This window comes from Sardina pilchardus, chromosome 17 (assembly GCF_963854185.1).
Source record: "Sardina pilchardus chromosome 17, fSarPil1.1, whole genome shotgun sequence".
NCBI lineage: Eukaryota > Metazoa > Chordata > Actinopteri > Clupeiformes > Clupeidae > Sardina > Sardina pilchardus.
In genome coordinates, this window is record NC_085010.1 from 20820388 (window position 1) to 20839748 (window position 19361).

At 42.4% G+C, this 19361-nt stretch overlaps 1 protein-coding gene across 1 annotated transcript in view; it reads right to left on the reverse strand.

The window, feature by feature from the left end:
- LOC134062018 (inactive dipeptidyl peptidase 10-like) overlaps positions 1-19361 on the reverse strand; it is a 107659-nt gene that overhangs the window by 6183 nt on the left and 82115 nt on the right. The window contains exons 8-25 of the mRNA XM_062517891.1: positions 18759-18811; positions 17653-17734; positions 16540-16660; positions 14962-15116; positions 12319-12416; positions 11568-11691; positions 11002-11040; positions 10589-10696; positions 10026-10114; positions 9518-9565; positions 8291-8412; positions 4220-4267; positions 3272-3373; positions 3089-3158; positions 1200-1394; positions 717-771; positions 423-522; positions 29-87 (exon numbers count right to left, since the gene is read on the reverse strand). Coding sequence (XP_062373875.1) covers positions 29-87; positions 423-522; positions 717-771; positions 1200-1394; positions 3089-3158; positions 3272-3373; positions 4220-4267; positions 8291-8412; positions 9518-9565; positions 10026-10114; positions 10589-10696; positions 11002-11040; positions 11568-11691; positions 12319-12416; positions 14962-15116; positions 16540-16660; positions 17653-17734; positions 18759-18811 — 1668 coding nt within the window. The remainder of the gene's footprint in view (positions 1-28; positions 88-422; positions 523-716; positions 772-1199; positions 1395-3088; positions 3159-3271; positions 3374-4219; positions 4268-8290; positions 8413-9517; positions 9566-10025; positions 10115-10588; positions 10697-11001; positions 11041-11567; positions 11692-12318; positions 12417-14961; positions 15117-16539; positions 16661-17652; positions 17735-18758; positions 18812-19361) is intronic.

Consider the following 19361-nt stretch of genomic DNA (forward strand, 5'->3'; position numbering starts at 1 on the left):
CACACAACTCCAATTCCAAACAGCTTACCTGATATCTGTTGTCATTGTTTGATGGCATGCCAAGGTAGCGCTCGGAGAAGAAGGAGGCTTGGGAGAGAAATGTGAAGGGTGATTAGTGTAACACACCATCCTGTTCATTCAACGCCTGAGCGGGCAGTCAAATAATTGTCTGTATTTATTCATGAAGTAATTCGTTGCAATATTCTTGACACCACACAACACAAAACATATTTCATGTATTCACTGTATCTGTTTGATACTGTTACTATGAGAGTGCAGTGATACTGAATCCGACTGAGCGATTGAGTTTGTGATGTATTAATGGTTTTCATTTGAGGAGAGGAGCAATATGAAATATGAATAGCAATATCATGCCATAACTATCTTGACAGCTTTTCTTTGTCACAGCGCAATACACTTACCGTAATTTTTCCAGTCCACTATGGGGGACTGGGCCACTGCACACATAATTGGTTTATCTGTAGATTTCAGAAGCATCATCGTGGTATAGCCACCATATCCCTGTAATGAAACGCAACATAATTGCATTTGTATTTATTTATGGAAATCATATGTCTTGGATAATGCTTTGAATTAATTACGTTTGCCTACGCTGACAATTACTAGTGGATATTATATCATAAAAAGATTAAATGTATTCCATAAGCAAAAGCCTTATAATCCATGACTACTAATAAGGCATTGACTGGACCTACCTTTCCATAGACCCCTATCCGTGTTTTATCAATGTAGGGAAATTTCAACATGTACCTGCAAAACACAAGTCAATTAACCACACTTAATTAAATACAGTGATTACGGAAGACTAGAGTGTAGCAATAAGACTTGTATTTGCAATGTCAAATATTACCTTTAGGTTAAATGAATCTGTTACACCTGTCTGTAATATCACTGTCAAGCTATGGCACAATATACACATCTACAAAGGCTGACAGAGTTGATAGTGTTTGCAAAACTGCCTCTGAATGCAACATCTCTGAATTAAAGCACCAGTTTAATAAATGACTCATTAATAACAACTTGATACATTTCTTTGTGTGAATTTGGAAATTTGGGGTTATTTGGTAAAGATCTACGTACTGGGGGTAGGTGATAAATGACTTTGTGTGTGTGTGTATGTACTAATTAGTTAATTGTGAGTTAATTGTGTGTATTTGGCAGAGGTGTGCTGTACGTACTGGAGAGCGGTGATCTGATCCTGGACCTCCAGGTGGCCCAGCTGGTGGTGGATCTCCTGCAGGGTCTTCTGACCGCGGAACCCTGAGCCTCGGCCGTCCACCCGTACCACGATCACGTCGTGGGAGCTGACCAGCACCGAAGTCCAGTCCAGCGAGAACTCGTCGTTCACCGTTTGGCCACCAGGGGTCGCATCCCTGCACACATGCGCACGCGCACACCCACACACGCACACACACACACACACGCGCACACACACGCAAACACACACACACACACACACACACACACACACACACACACACACACAGACGAGCACATCAAGACCACAACCTCTGCACGCCAACAGACCCAACCTGCAGGCATTCCTTCCTCTGATGCAACCCTTCAAAGTTGCTTAATTAGGACCATTGAAGCCTGTTGGGCCTTACAATCACTGCTAGTAAATACTGCAAACAGTAGTTCATAAAGGTACTTACATGTAAGGTACCACAGAATGCTGCGCCAATAAAGTATATCAAACTGTTCTCTAATTTCATAGACCAGTGGTTCTCAAACTGTAGTACGGGCACCACTGGTACGTGTACTCTCTGTTGTGGTACTTAAGTACGGGAGTCTTTACATTTAAACTAGCTTTTATCTTTCTTGAAAAAAAAAAAAAAAAAAAAAAAAACAACCAATGCAAAACAGTATGTATAATGTAAAATATATTTAAATTGGCCTGTGCTACTGTATTTTAATGCTGGTCATAATGGTGGTACTTGGAGAGTCAACTGTTCTCTGAGGTGGTACACATTGTGAAAAGTTTGAGAACCACTGTATGACGATATCTGACTTTGGCTGCAGCAAAAGGGCCTACTGCATCAACATCTTCAGATTCAGATTTACATTCTCATACAGAGCAAGGCTTTCATTTCGCCCAGTAAGTACAGCTGGGTGCACCTTATGCGTATCATCTGACATTACACCTACAAATAGACCAATGCAAGCCAACCTACAGCTGTGTCTGACATGGATTATGAATGATCACAGCTTCCCTGACGTGAGTCATCATCAGAGAGAGAGAGAGAGAGAGAGAGAGAGAGAGAGAGAGAGAGAGAGAGAGAGAGAGAGAGAGAGAGAGAGAGAGAGAGAGTTATGCCAGCAACTATTTCAATTTCAGGCGTTTGGAAATGGATGTTGCTGAAGGTGTAATATTCTTTATTAGTCTCGTCCGTGTGTCTCAGTTCAACAGCTCTGGAACTTATTAAACTCCAGAGTGAAAACTGAGTACAGAGACTACAAGGAAGTTCACTTTTTTTTACTTCTCTCTTTTTGCCAACCTCTAAACCACCACCTGCCATTTTAGAAAGTTTGCTAACTTCATTTAGTGAACAAAATGATCCGTTGACTGTAATTTTCTCAGTCCAGACCACTGGTTCATGGACTTGTGTTATGAAGAGAGGAAAGATGGCCTTGATGATAGTTCTAAATGGAGTATCTGCCCGAGTAAAAGAACAGTATGGAGGATTCTCTTTGGAGTGCTAATGGTATATGATAATGATGTGTGACTGCTGTATAATCACCTGTAACTAGGAAACACACATCATTGTGTTTACATTATCTTAGAAGGAGCCCTTCACATATCTACGTATGGAATTCATCCTCGACAGCATCTGCCATGCTTCTCATGCTAATATAATCAAATCACCGGAGCTGGGAAGGAAAGGACATGCAAGGGAGGACAGATTGCCTCACTGATAGTTCTAAATGGCAGAGACAGTACACGAGAGCCTGCTAGACCAGAGTACAGGGGATTGGTTAGATAAATAAACAAACAAACAAAGACAAATAAACAAACAAACAAGGAAAACAAACAAGAAACAAGCAAGCAGAAGAGATAGATACATACACCACCAAGAGAAGGCCATAAAGATTGGACTCAGAGAAGTCGACAGGATAGGAGATTTTCAAAGGGATTTCTGGAAAGAGAGATCGACAAGTGACTGAATTAGGAGCAGGAAGTAGATGTCCCAAAGTAGGTTCTTGTTTCTGATAATAATTTGGGGATGAATAAATAGGGTCCTCTATTTACCAAACTTCTCACTTGACCCGATGACTTTAAACTCTGTGAGCTGGATTTTCTTTGCTTCAAGAGATTCCTTCAGTTGAGTATTGTCTTCTAGGATAGCATAACCTGGAAAAAAACATAACATGCAAAATAATACAGGCTATATTTAGCAGTAAAAAAGACAAATGGGATATTAATCTGATCTGAAAAAAGAAATAAATAGATGAAATATAAGTAGACATACAGTATCTAGCAGAGGGTTTTGCAAAAACATTATTTTGAGGAATGTAAAATAACACTGTTATAGAGTGATGATCAAAATGTCTTGCTACACGAGAACAATAGAACTCAATGCAGCAAAAAATCAGATATCAGATGGCTGATTCAAATGAAAAGAGAAGACAGTTTCAGATCAACAGATGGTGGAGTTTTAAATTACTTTTTCCAAACTACGCAAACTTTCACGTGTTACACATGAAGGCTTTCAATGCCACACACACACACACACACACATACATACACACACACACACACACACACACACACACACACACACACACACACACACACACACACACACACACACACACTCTCTCTCTCTCTTCATAATTTGTATAAACAATTACAATCCAATTACAATGTTACATGTTCGATGAATGCATGAATAAACTTGCTTGTTAATTTCTCATGATAAAACTAACTCTTCCAGCCCATGGCTGTCTGCTTGAGTAAGCCAACCAATACAGATATACATGACAGAAACGAAACCGCTTGCTCAGATTGTTAAGGAAAATAAGTAAACAAACAAATGAGAAGAAAAACAACAACAATAAAAACAACCCCATAACGATCTGACTTTAACAACGCTATCAGCCAGCTGTGAAAGCTGAGGGAGCGCTCATCTTAGCCGCTTCAGACTGCTGAGGCTATGCATTTCAGACAGTGTGAATCGATACAGACGCCGATACTCACTGTTAGGATCCGTTAAACTCAGCAGAATAACAGTTGGTGCACCAGGACCTGTAAACACACACACACACACACACATAAGCAGAGATAATAATACAGTTTTTTCCAATCGTTTACACACTAAAATTAAGATTAACAGACAGTTAACAATACTTAACACTTAAGAAGCAAAACGCCTGCACAGAGTAGTACAACAGTAAGCACAAATTCAGCTTCACACTTTTTGCAAAACATTACACACAGTGAATGTCAAAACGTAAAACACATTTTCACACCTTAGACACAGATAAAGATTGTTAGGTACTTCCTTCTCATTATAAAGCCCTTGCTTGCCAATGACCACACTAATGAACAAATTGAATAATCACATCCACCAGGTGTGTAAGCACACATGTGCAAAATTGAAAACGCAGCACTCAGGTGTGTTATGCTCGATCCTCGAGGGGCGTTCCCACTGATCTATAACTAACACTGGATATACTATCCCATTGTTTTCGCCCCATCATTCTTTATGTCGATCAGTGAGGATCGAGGCCAGAGGAGCGAGGGAGGACGTATAAAAGCCCAAATGAGAGGCACCCATAGCCTGTGATGTGGTGAACTCTTATGGCCTGATCCAGCTAGACAGAGAGATGATTAGAGTATTATGTATTGTTGTTACTTGTTTCTATTGTTGCTTTAGTTTTTCTTCAGTGACTGTAAGTGTACAGTACTTTTTGTTTGTGTACAGATTTTTATTTTTCTACACTTTACAGTAGCAAGAACTTTAGTTTTGCCATTTTCTGTTGATCGACTTGTCACTGTAACTGAACATATGGTACAGTGGAAGAAAGAAATATTGCCTGCAGCATCAGTTTTGTGCATTGTTTGATGAGGGTTCATCAAAATATTTCTAAATTATCCTAATGCTCTCAAACAATATGTCTGAATAAGATCCATATATTGGAAGAGGGTTTTTACAGATGTGTTTTGAATTTATTGTGTTTGTGTGTATAAGATGGACACAGTGTAGAATCATTCAAAGAATGTGTTAGTGATATGAGAACAGTATAAGGTTTTATCAATGTGTTTATTGTTTTGACAGAAATATTCAATTTTGCTAACAATCTGTTATGTTCTGCTGATTGGGTGTGGTGTTTGGCTAATTGTGTGATATGTTTTGACAAAAAGAGCCCTGTTTTCAAAATTGTGTGTAAACGATTGGAAAAAACTGTAATAAAAATGGAAAAAATGTAGAAATTGTTCTGCTGTATCAACTCTGTCTACACAACCATATGCCATGTCTATACCCATGTCTAGCCAGGGTCTAGTTCTAGGTCTATTTTCTGACGGTGTAATTTTGGATTATTTGGTTGCCATGACAAATTCTATTCAACAGGTTGGAAACACATGGGTTTCCTTGGGTAGCTTCTTATCAGATTTCAGCACTGAGTGTGTGTGTGTGTGTGTGTGTGTGTGTGTGTGTGTGTGTGTGTGTGTGTGTGTGTGTGTATGTGTGTGTGTGTGTGTGTGTGTGTGTGTGTGTGTGTGTGTGTGTGTGTGTGTGTGTGTGTGTGTGTGTGTGTGTGTGTGTGTTGATGCACCTTTGTCAGATACAGATAATTTGAGAGTGAGTCCCATGAGGCAATTAGACAACATAGGTTTTTAGACAGAAAAGCTTGGCAGGTCTGTTTTCATTTAAATAAAAATGCCATGGTGTGATTTATAAACGGTTTCTTCTAAATTCATTAAATGGACTTCAGCTATCCAACACCAATCATTACACACAGTCTCAAAGCTTTCATTTGAATAATAATATTAAGCTTGGCATGAAATGTCCCTCCCCAGTGTCATTGAATCATCCCTCATTCGAACATTAATTCTCAACGTCAGTGTCAATCATTTCAGCAATTAACCTCCACGCTAAACATTCATGTCTGGTGATGGAACTGACATTCTCAAGAGGACAGTTTAAAAATAAGGCCTGAAGTCTGAAATTGCCTTAAGCTGTTCAAATGATTTGCCCTGAGTGACAAGAGATGGAGAAAGGCACTCCACAAGGCAGACACATTACAACAAATCAACTTTCACAGTTTATAGCACTTTGTCTGAAACTCATGAATGTTTTTCAGGATGCACTTAATTATACCAAATACAAATTATTACAGTTTTTGTGTAACTACATGTATGAGATAGATAGATACTGTAGATAGATAGATAGATAGATAGATAGATAGAGAGAGAGAGAAAGATGTATACAGTATATATATAGAGAAAGAGAGAGAGAGAGAGAGAGAGAGAGAGAGAGATTGAGTTACAGAGACCCATGACAATATGTATTCCCATTCTGTCCCCTGGTTCCAGATCTTGCCAAAGGCATAGCCACAGATTCTCTTGCTAGGCCACGTCTCGCCTGTGTGCTCAGTACCCTGGTCACTATCACGGTTGTCCTCAAGAGAGCCTGGACGCATGGAGTGAAGTCTATCATAAACTGCTGCTCTGCCTGGGAGATTACATTTTTGTGATTTTTTGTGATGTGGTGAGGTCTTTTTTTTTTTGGAAAAACTACCTGTGCCATGTGAAGTTTCCTTTTCAGTTTAAGGGCTCTTATAAAGGCTAATGTTACCCTTGATGGCCCAACTCTTCCAGGGATAGCCTACCTCCCCTAACACACACTTCTCATGCACTTCTCATGCACTTCACATGCACTTCCCTCCTCTACCTTCCTTCTTTTACCCCTCTCTCCTCCCACCACACTTGACTAGTACTCATAATGTACTCATAATGTCCACACTCTCAACCCCTAGTAATAGTGTTGACTGATGCAGTAGCAATTCCTAACTGAATTAACCCCAAGGGGGCAGCGAACGTTCTGAGAGTGTAGACAGTATGGCGGCCGCCATGCTAACGAGAAGACCGTGGCTAGCTGGCCATTCCATTGAATCCTATGGGGCGTAAGCGCCACTTTGACATCAAATTACGTTAGAGCTGAAGCGTTTTAAGCCTTTATATGAAAATTTTCTATTGTCGGGGTACATACTACATTGTGAAATTGACATAATAATCTCGTAACTGTGTTATCGGCTGAGTAATTAACGTTTTTCGAAAGTCAATGCTAAAGTGTTAAAGGTGCATGCGTCCAGCGAGAGTAAAGCGTCGCCATAGGTCAGACTCGGTCAGACTACGTGCCTACGTCACATGTACGACATCTGAGCCTGCGCAGGAGACAAGAAGACCTAAAAAAAACCGTTGAGATTTGCTTCCTCGGTCTCTGCTGCCGTCTACGTGATAGCTCTGTCCATATCTTTTACTGTCTATGATTAACCCCTAGCATTGACTGATGCTGTAGAAATTATTAGCTAAGTTAACCCCTAGCAATAGCATTGACTGATGCAGTAGCAATTCCTAGCTAAGTTAACCCCTAGTAATAGTATTGACTGATGCAGTAGTAATTCCTAGCTAAGGTCTCCTCTGTAGCGTTAATGCTATTCTCTTTCTGTAATTTACTTTGGATAAAAGCGTTTCCTAAATGAATAGATGTAAACATAAATGTAGCATTCAAAACCAGCTAGTGTCGGCCTAGCAAGACAACTGCGAGCTAGCCTGCAGAGCACAAGTGTTCCTGTAAGAGTGTGAGGTAGCCTATATGATGGCTGGGAGGGTTTGTGGATGCTACACTGTTAGGGTGGTGACATTAGGGTGTGAATCTACTGCAGGGACTGGGATGCAGAGGTAAAGAGCCCAGCTAAATCCCCTCCATACTGCAGGGCTTTGTCAGATGGGAGATTCAGGGTGAAGGTGACCACAGGGTCAGCCTCTCACGAGGGGGAATTGTACTCAGATGAAAGAGTCTCACACACCATCACATCCAAGGAGCTCTGTGAGAGTGAGAAAGTGAGGTGTAGCCTATGTGTTTGAGAGTGTGAGTGTGTGTGTGTGTGTGTGTGTGTGCATGCGCGCGTGTGTGTGTGTGTGTGAGTGTGAGTGACAGAGAGAGCGAAAAAGAAAGAACAGAGAAAGAGAGAGGGAGACAAGAACTGTGTGTATATGTGTGTGTGTGTGTGTGTGTGTGTGTGTGTGTGTGTGTGAATATACCTTGGCATGTCAGGATGGCATTCTGAGTATCAGGACTGATGACAGCGTCATAGAACGTGCCCCTCTCTTCACTCAGTCCACATGTCAAGCAGCGGGGTGGAGACAGGCCCAGAGTAGAGACACTAGATACACACACACACACACACACACACACACACACACACACACACACACACACACACACACACACACACACACACACACACACACACACACACATGTGAGAGCATATGCATGTGTGAAATCACACACACATACGCACACACACACACACACACACACACACACACACATACACACACACACACACACACACAAATAGAAAGACAGACAGATAGACAGATGATAATGACACACATACACAAACACATACACACATACACAGCACACGCCACACAAAGTAACTGTGTAAGCTTCAAATGAGATGATTTTGTCTGTTTAATTAACAGTGTGACCTAATGTCAACAGCCAGAAAGAAATCTGTGAGGGGAAACCAATTACTTATTAATACGTGCATTAATACTAAGAAACCACAAAATGTGCTACGCTTTGAATTCAGAAAATGAAACTGAGCTTAATTACTATAAAATGCGGTTCAATTAAAAATTCATATTTTCCCTCTGTGCCAAGTGTTGTCATTACTCAGTAGGCGTCTGTGGAGATGTTATAGGCTAAACACTTGTGGCTACACACACGCATAAAACTTGCATGTTTTCTCCCTGAATCTGAATCCTTGGCTGACACCCAGACATATGGAATGCAATGAGAATAACTAGAATGTGCACTTTACATTCAGATTCTGTGGGTGGACAACGGAATCTCCAACTGATTTGTTCAGTATTCATAGAAAACCTGCTCAAGATGTCAGGTACAGTATGTGCATGGCGGGCATGAGGGGACATCCATAATCAAATAACCTTGAGATTTATTGATTTAGTTTTATAACATGTTAAAGAATAATAACTATTTTCCACAAAAAACATATATTTTTTATATCATTTGATGGGAAAAGAAAGTCAGATAGATCTTGTAAGCTCTATACGACATACGGCGTGCAGCAGATGGTGAGTGGAATTAAGACTGAGACGTGTTATGATGTGAATTTTGAGATTGAGACGTATTATGATGTGAATTTGAAACTGAGACGTTTTAAAATGTGCATTTGAGACTAAGATTGAGATGTGTTGAGATGTGCATTTGAGACTGAGAGATGAGCTCATTTCTCACCTGTGTAGATGTCTGCTTTGGGGTGAGCCCTCTGTGCTGAGGAAGTACCTGCAGAGAATACAGAGCATGGTGACATGAGGACCTACTGTACATCACTTCCAATGTGAGGAAATCAATTCAGAACAACAAGGGCTTACTGTATGACTAATCATTGGAGAGAGTTGAACTGTAAAGTTCTCTCACTCTAATTTCATTTAGGCTAGTAAAGGATGGTGCCAACTAATTCATTTATCGCCATCTGTGTATGAGCGTGTCTGTGTGTGTGTCTGTGTGTGTGTCTGTGTGTGTGTGTGTGAGTGTGTGTGTGTGTGTGTGTGTGTGTGTGTGTGTGTGTGTGTGTGTGTGTGTGTGTGTGTGTGTGTGAATGGGTGAATGTGAACCATGAAATTGTAAAGTATTTTGAGGAGTAGAGAAGCAACACACACACACACACACACACACACACACACACACACACACACACACACACACACACACGTCAAGAGTCCAGAGAATCGGGGTGACTTACAGGATCTGGTCACTCTCGTCATAGGCCAGGATCTTGGTGACCTCCCAGTCTCCTGACGTGAGCTGGACCTGGCTCGGTTCACTCCTCAGCTGAGCAAAACAGAGAGAGGAAGAGATTTCACCAAGGACTCAAAAGGAGAAAGAAAGTAGAAGAAGTTCACTTTGAACAATCACTGTGTCACTACTACTAAATATCAGTAGCAGTAGTATTTCTAAGTTAATAGGAATACTTAAATGATCTTAATCCTGACATGAACACAAATGCAACATTTAGTTGTGCTCCTCACTGTAAACAGATGACTTGCTGATTAATTAAAGGCTGGTCTGTTGAAATCCACATGAACCACAATTTCTATAAGAACAGTTTTACAATTTAACATCTTGTAGTGCTTAAGACAGTTTATTTTAGATATAATTCAATATATATCCAATAACTAATTAATTTTTAACATTAGATTAAGTTGTTATAAGATAATTGCAACTAATAGAACAGGAACACACTTGAAGTGATCCAGAATTAAAGTGAGAAGGTAGGCAAATATCTCACAACCCTGGCACACTTACTGGTTTGGTAACCATGGCAATGTGATGAAACTCTCCTTGGCCGCCTTGCTTGACAGGGACAGTGAGGAAGAACTTGCCCCCATCCCTGGTGAACACCGGTTCCTGCTCCTGAAGACAACAGAGTCGGTGGAACAAGTGGAGCCAATCAGCTGAGCCCCGAGTAAAATAATTCTGCTTCACATGAAATGTTCCGCCATACAAATATTGAAATGAAAGTGAAAAATAGTCTGAATAATAGCAGCAATGTCTAATAAATTTCCCAAGGGCAGTTGAATAATAGTATGAGTGCTATGCCTTTTGAGCATATTATTTACATATGCATGTGCTATATACAGTAGGAGAAAGGAAAGGGAAGAGTCAAGGCTGGATCATCTCTACCCGACTAAAAGATTTACAAGTATATTCCACCGTACCTGTTTAGACAGCCAAAGCTCAGACGTTTCTTCATGTTTCTGCAAGAATAAAAAAGAAATACACCTTGAAGATCTCATCGCTGAATGAATGAATCACTGAATTACGCTCTCATCACAAGAACTGGTCTTGTACAGTGAATCAAAACATTTAAAAAAGAACCAGGAAAACCTTCAACAGCCAGACCACTTGCAAAAAGTTAACTTCAAGTCCAAATTAGCCTTGAGTGGTCAACACTTAGCCTATACAGACAGTAATTCTGTCTTTCTATCTCTTTTTCTATATATCCATCTTTCTACAGTATCTACAAAAACATTATTCGCTTTGCTGAATAACACTCTGAAAGCATATTCATTTTACTGAACCTATGTATTATACATATCCATCCACTCACACTTTAATATCTTCCAAACTACCCCCAACACACACATACAAAGAAAACGCTTCAGACAACTCTGGCCATTCTAGCGCCATTTGAACGTGCTTTTGTTTGTGCTTTGTTTGTGCTTTGTTTGTGCTTTTGTTGTGCTTTGTTTGTGCTTTGTGGTACTTAAAAAGAGAAGCGCACATTCAGGCAGGCCCCGATGGTGGCGTCGCAGACGGTGAGAATGGAGACGTTCTGGGCTCGGTTGAGCCACCGCACGGCCGTGTGCGTGTTGCTGATCCACTTGACCATCACCACGTAGTAGTCCCTGTGGACGCCGCGCGAGCGGACCAGAGTGGACAACAAAGAGAGAGAGAGAGAGAGAGAGAGAGAGAGAGAGAGAGACAGAGAGAGAAGAGCCAATCAATGAGGGCCTGAAGATCACACACTCAGAAGTTCTTCTCGAGGGCTGCGCGTAAAAAAGCCACTTATTGACACACCACCCACCGCCCCCCCCCCCCCCCCAGAGGCCTTGTGACTCTTCTAAGCATTTAACAGATGCTTGAGTGCTACAGACCACCACAGCAGAGCACCACAGTCAATGCTCTAAGGCCTGACACTTGTCCAAATGATCATTGACAAAACTGGGCTTTTTCCCGGTTTGTATCTGGGAAGGCGCTAGGATAACTTGGTACAGAAACGTTACACGAATATCGCCGAGAGAGGTGGCTGAGAGTGGTGTTGTCCAGACATGTCCAATCATGCTGTCGGGCAATACAACTGTGGTTGTCTGTCTTGCTAGTGTTAGAGTGGTGTATTGTGATGCATTAGTCAGAATCAGCGTAAAAAGACGAGTTGAAAAGTTTTGAAAAGACCCCAGGTGAGCTAAGGACAGGTGCCGCTCAAGCTCACCTGAGTCTGAGAGTGGAGCTCACCTGAAGTTAGTGGAGCTCACCTGAGTTTGAGAGGCTCTGGTGGCACCAGCTCTTGGGTGTGTGTGGGACCGTACAGATTCACCACGAAAAGCCTCACAGATGGGTTGGGCTGGCCAGCCTGAAACACACACAAACACACACACACACACACACACACGCATACACACACACGCATGCGCCCACACACAGAGACACACACAAACACTGAAGTGTAAATACTGCAATAATATGCACTCATCCATATTCAAACAGACTGACACCCACCCACATAAAGGTATGGAGACATATGCACCCACACAGAGCCCAGGGTAAGTGCTAAATACTTAAACATACACATGGATGCACGTTTGCAAACACGCTGACTTTTTTTTTTATCTGAAGGCTGTCGGTAAATAACGAGATTGCACAGCATGTCATATGTATAATGGCACAACGTTCACACACATATACCCTCACATTCAGACACTCAGACATTCAGATGCACACACATTCACACAAATGCTTGCTCACACACAGAATTACTGCACTCCCTCCCTCTCTCTCTCTCTCCACCCCCTCTCTATCCTGCTCTCCCCCTCTCTACCCCTCTCTCCCCCTCCCTCTCTCTCTCTCTCTCTCTCTCTCTCTCTCATGTACTCATATATTCACACCTGCACTCTCTCTCTTTCTCTCTCTCTCCCCCTCTCTCTCCCTCTCCCCCCTCCCTCCCTCCCTCCCTCTCTCTCTTTCTCTCTCTCTCTCTCTCTCTCTCTCTCTCTCTCTCTCTCTCTCTCTCTCTCTCTCTCTCTCATGTACTCATATATTCACACCTGCACTCTGATGCGTAGCCTCTTCCTGGTGAGATGTAATGGCACTCACTCACATGCCATGGAATCCCTTCCATTCTGACCTCCCTTACAGTCCGCGCCCACTCAAGTGTGAAAAGCATACCTGAACCTTAGTCACACGTATCTACCCACACACCCCACACACACACACACACACACACACACACACACACACACACACACACACGCTACACACACATACACACACACACACACACACACACACACACACACACACACACACACACACATACACACACACACACACACACACATGCTACACACACACATACACACACACACACGCTACACACACAGACGCACGCACACACACAAAAGTACTTTCCAGAAGTGGAAACCCCAGAGGGAATCTATGCCACTGAAGAGCAACAATATTAACATTCATACTGCATTCCCGTATGACACACAGTATAAATAAGTAATATTTCGCACATTTAAAAAAAAAAACAGTGTTCGTAAGAGCTCAACTCTTGATGATTTCTCTCCATGAATCTTTCACGCTAATATCTGATTTTTTTTTATTTCGTCCCACTCAACCCATCTCCCTTGATGACACTTCTTCTGGGCTCCTCTCCTTCTGGTTATTATCCGGAGACACTTGAGGCATGTGGCAACAGGCGGCCAGATCATTTATTTGGCGGTCCAATTCCACCGGCCCCCACCGGCCCCCACCGGCCCCCACCAGCGCAAAACCATCAACAGCTGATTAGCTAAAGCGAGTACGGGCAGTGACATTCACAGGATTCGCAACAAAAATAAATAAATAAAACGTGAAGTGTGTGTTCTGGTCCTGATGTGGAGGCAAAAGAGAAGAAAAAAAAAGACAATCAGGCGAGGGGAAGAAAAACATGAATTTCCCATGATGCATTGCTCTGTACGATGAGAGGTGACCTTTTCGTTGGCGCTGAAGCCACAGAGGAGAACAGACAGAACAACAGACGGGCTGATAGGATGATAGGAGCGTGAATACCAGCGCCCATTCTCTCTAACGGAGGGAGTGGATCACTGGTGTTCCACTGAATATGGACGGCTAATTTGGGTTGTGCTGTGTGTGTCTGTGTGTGTGTGTGCGTGTGTGTGTGTGTGTGTGTGTGTGTGTTGGGGGGTGGGGGGTGTTGGAGAGGGACTGAAGAGGGGCATGGAAACACGACCCACCTCTACACACAAACACACACACACACACACACACACACCTTGCACACACCTTGCACACACACACACACACACACACACAATTATTTATTTATAAGAATGTGAGGTTTTGAAGTATGATTTGTGTTGACTGGAGTAACACATCAATCAATCACTATATTGCAACAAAGTCAAGCGAAACAAAAAAAACCCTTCCTTTTCCAAACACCTAGGACCTGACAGGTAAAAGGGTTTTCGCTCTGGGCACAGAAATTACAGATGGACTTCTCTCCTCAAGCTCATTCATCTGTCAGTGTCTAGCAATTTCTTCTTCAGAAAACAAATGCACAGCACCTTCAACAAAATATCCAACCTTACTAATGAACTCTACAGTGTTTTCTGAACCACTAAACAACAAATGAGGTGAGCAAAAATGTGTTTATGTCTTTGCTTAATAACATATAATATATGTTTATAGCGAGGAAATGCCGAGCAGACTGTTTCCCTCAGAATAGAGGATATACAGTATAAGCCTCCACATTTACAAAAGTGCAGCAGTGCAGTGCCTATGATTTCATTTCTGCCTGAGACAGTGTAGCACATTTTAAGCATGCAACTCATGCATTTCTTCATGAAGCAAAGGGAAAGTCTTGTTCATGTTGTCACGCACACACTGTACTGTACCTTGGGGTAGGGGTACTGCTTTCCTTTGGGGTAGGCTGCTCCAGTGAACTGAGGCAGGGCCATGTTGGGCACCAGCGTGTCGTTGATGACCAGAAACGCCAGCATCTCTCCGTCTGGGGACCACCAGTGGGCCTTGTGTGTCTTGAGCACCTCCTCTGCAAAAACAAAACAGCAACAACAACAATAACAATAAATACACAACAAAACACCATCAACAACAACAACAACAACACTGGGTACTACTAGAAGTAGTGAGAGCAATAGAGGGGCCATCAGAGGGCCTTGTGTGTCTTCTTGAGCACCTCCTTTATGAAAACAAAACAACAACAACAACAACAACAACAACAACAACAACAACAACAACAACAACAAACACACAACATAACAACAACACAGGGTGTGAAAATACACAACCCAGCCCACTCCAGTCCCAGCACAGTGAATCCATGAGCACCGAGAGCAGAGCACTGCACACTTGGTGCCTTCATCGCCTTTCATTTCCCATCTGCCCCCACTGTGTGTGTTGTTTGTGTGAGCAGCGTGTGGCTGTGCGTTGTTCCTGCAATCTAAGACGCCTGGTCCTCCTCGTGGATTATTTTTAGCGATGGAACAGCTCCGCCACAGAGGAAGGGGGGTTTGAGAGCTCTGGAGTCTGGAGTTAATTTAGGCGCAGGACCAAAGAGCAGCAGGATGAAAAGGAGAGAGAGCGTGCTATCATATGGAGTTTATTTTGAAAAACAGGTATCTGAAGATGTTCCAGAATAATCTGCGTCTCAGTGTGAATGGGAGTGAAAAGGACAAAATGACAAACACGGTGAAAAACATCTTTTTGAACAAAATGTTTTTCAAGACACCTCTGTACAAAAACACCTGTTATTCAAAGAGCAGGTACTCGCCTTACTCTGGTCTTATTGTCAGTCGATACATCAAACCTTTTTCACAGCGAGAAGTGAATAGAAAGAAAAGAAAGGACACCATCCCAGCAGAAAAACAAGTTCGCCATCTATACCCCAAAACTCGCAAAACTCTGCACCACACATCGCAGCCAAAGCACAAATAGCATGTTTCACAATGCAGTCCAAGGTGAAATTAAGTGAGCAAGAGAGTGAACTCTATAATTACAGTCTAATTACTAGATTCATATTTGGAGTAAAACAGTTCTTCTCCAGCCTTGGTCGAGTCGAGGCCCTCATACATATATCATAGCGCTAATATCTGCCAAAGCGTCTTGAGAAAGACTCGTCTCATCTTCATCTAAATTTAATTAACTTTGCTCCAAATTTGACTCCCTCTCCTTGTTCATTTAATATCGCGGCAGGGCAGGCGGAGTCCTACAATCCGCAGGCGCCGAGAAACGCCGCTCCGATATGTTTGCAGAAGAAAGACGGCAAACTGAGAGCTCATCCTTGTGTGAAAGACAAAAAAAAAATCCTGTTTATCCTTCTTCCATGTGTCTACGACTCGATTCGTGGGATTTGATTTAGCGCTGCTAATGCCACTGCCTTTTTTTCCCTCCCTCCATGAGCCTGTCCTTGGATGTGCCTTGAACCCTTCTCCGTCATTGACATTCATACCTACCCTCGTACAGCCAGTCGGCAATTCCGTTGAAAACGACCCCCTCTTTCCCAGAAGAGGTGAGCCGCAGGGAATTGCTCCTCACTTCGGAACGGTAATAGATGTTATTCTCAAAAATGTAGATCTGTAGTCACAGGGGAGGGGGGGGAAAGGAGAGAAAGAGTGATAGAGAGAGAGAGAGAGAGTGATAAAGAGAGAGAGAGAGAGAGAGAGAGAGGAAGGGAGAGAAGAAGAGAGCATCGGGTTAAACTGATTTTCTGCAGATTTGTCCCTTGATAACTGAATTCAGAGCTTTTTTTCAGATAGCTGCTCTTTTAAAACGGCATAATGGATTGATTGGCCTCTCTCATGACACCTGGCTCTCATTTGATGTGAGAATCAAATATCTGCCTGTCATTTTCCTAGGAGGTGCTTATTTCCTGCTTCTGTCTGCCATACCGCAACCCTCTCTGACTTTCGCCGCAGAGCTCATCATTGAGATGGACTATTTCTGGACCAAGTCGGAGCAAGTAGTTGGCTGGTTATATACTGCTATAACTATTACCAGTTGTTGGTTATACTAGAGGTTTGGGTGTGAAGTGTGTCTTCTGTAAACCTCAAATTGAAACATAAAGTTGGAATATATTCTAATATTCTGCACCAAAGCAGCATTGCAGGAATTAGTGACTTCTGAATTAAAGGGGAACTATGCAGTTTTTTTTGTTTAGCTTAATCTACCATAACGGAACAGCTTCGGAGTCACTAGAATGGTTTTATGTCTTTTTTGGGGTTGAATGGTGACCGTTTCGCTTCCACCAAGCGCCTGTGAATGAAAAAAAAAAAAAAACCTTGCAACTGGGCCAGCGGGCCACTGCTCTGACAAACAGAAAGTCTCGCAGCCTCGCGATCATGCTCATGAGATGGCAGACTGAAGGATTGAGGAGTGCTGTAAAATATACACACTAAAGCTGTCGGGGAAGCTCTGCAGAGTAACCTACAGGCGAAAAACGAGAAAGAAACTGCCCTGAATGCATAGTTTCTCTTTAAAATATTGTTGGATGGAGTGAGCAGTGGGGGTGTTTCCAGGGTGTTGATGTGCATATGTTTACTACTGAGTGGTGGGGGTGTTTGGCTTACCAGCTGCTGTCCCTTCACCCCCCAGTCAGCAAACTGAAGCACTGAGTCATGGACCTCAGGGGGATTCAACTCCCACACCTCCCTACGACACAGAGAGAGAGCGAAAGAGAGAGAGAGAGAGAGAGAGAGAGAGAGAGAGAGAGAGAGAGAGAGAGAGAGAGAAAGAGAGAGAGAGAGAGAGAGAGAGAGAAAGAGAGAGAGAGAGAAATTAAGTGAGTCTGTACAAAGGAAGACATTATAGACAAATGATAGTTGTTTCTAAAAGTCTAAATAATAACAATTATTCAAATGAAATAAATGTGCGCACAGGACTGTGGGACTTCAGCCTTAGAATTGGGCAGACTTTGATGGATACTTGACATTGGAACAGTACTTTGGTGGGACTTGATGACTTAACATCCTTCAAATAGCAGCCTTGAAGGAGCCCATCTTGACTTTGAGAAACATCCACAGAAATTCTGTATACTTTTGTACAGACTTGCAGACTTATATATTGAAATTGTGAAGGAAATGGATCGCAAGAGAGGAAGAGAGATGGAAAGATGGAGAGGAAGCAAGACATTGAAATAAACATGAAAACGAAGTCAGTACATGAGTGAGTTCAAATAACTCTATCAGTTACAATGGTCTCCTAGATCATTTGTACTCAACTGGACTTTGATGATTTACAGATCTAAGCATATAAAGATGGCTACCGCCCTTTATCTTGGCTGTCATTTTCAGCTTTGTGAGATTTCACAATGGGGAATGGAAGGGGAGAGAGAGAGAGAGCGATAGATAGAGAGAGTGAGAGAAAGAGAGAGAGAGAGAGAGAGAGAGAGAGAAAAGGGTGGAAAGAGATAAGAAACTTTGAAGGAGAAAAGCAGGAAACAGAGAACATAAACGAGAGTGTACGGGACGCAAAACAGATGGAAATAGAAACGAGACACAAGAATGAGTCTAGACTCTATCAAGCCTCTCTGTGATTCAACACACCACTACTCTCTCCAGAAGCACAGAAAAACATCTTCCTTTTGAAAGCGAAGAACTCTCCTTCCACTGACTAAAAGCTGAAATGCCTTATATATTTAATGCAATTATAACTAAGCGCTCGAAGACAGACTCACCTTGTGTGGATGTTGTAAATGATGTAGCTGGCGGTGTAGGAATGTCTGTAGACCTGTAGGGCAAGTGAAAGACCACCATGTCAGAACTGGACAGAGCTCATGTTCTGTCCACATTCTGACCCCCTGCCCCCATTGGAGGACTTTTTCCTTTTATTCCACGCACATGCACACAAACAACACACACACACACACACACACACACACACACACACACACACACACACACACTCCCATCTCCTAATCCCCCCCACCCCACCCCTCTAATGGAAAACAACATATATTATAAGCCATTGCAAATTGCAAATTTATATTTTTAATTGCTCTATCTTTCCACTTATCTGAACGTATCTGAACCCATCTTTCTCGCATCATTTTCATTCTCTATTTCATACACCATAAAACATTGCACGGTACAAGACAAGACCAAGACAAGACCTGTTTACATTCTCTTGACCATCAGTCACGGTGTTGTCACCACCAGGGTGATGGATGTTGGGGGGGGGGGGGGGTTTAAATAAGCAGCTGTGTCAAATATGCTGTCAAGTCTCTTGCATACACAATGTACACAAGCCACCAGCTCTTCATTTATCCTTGTGGCTTGAA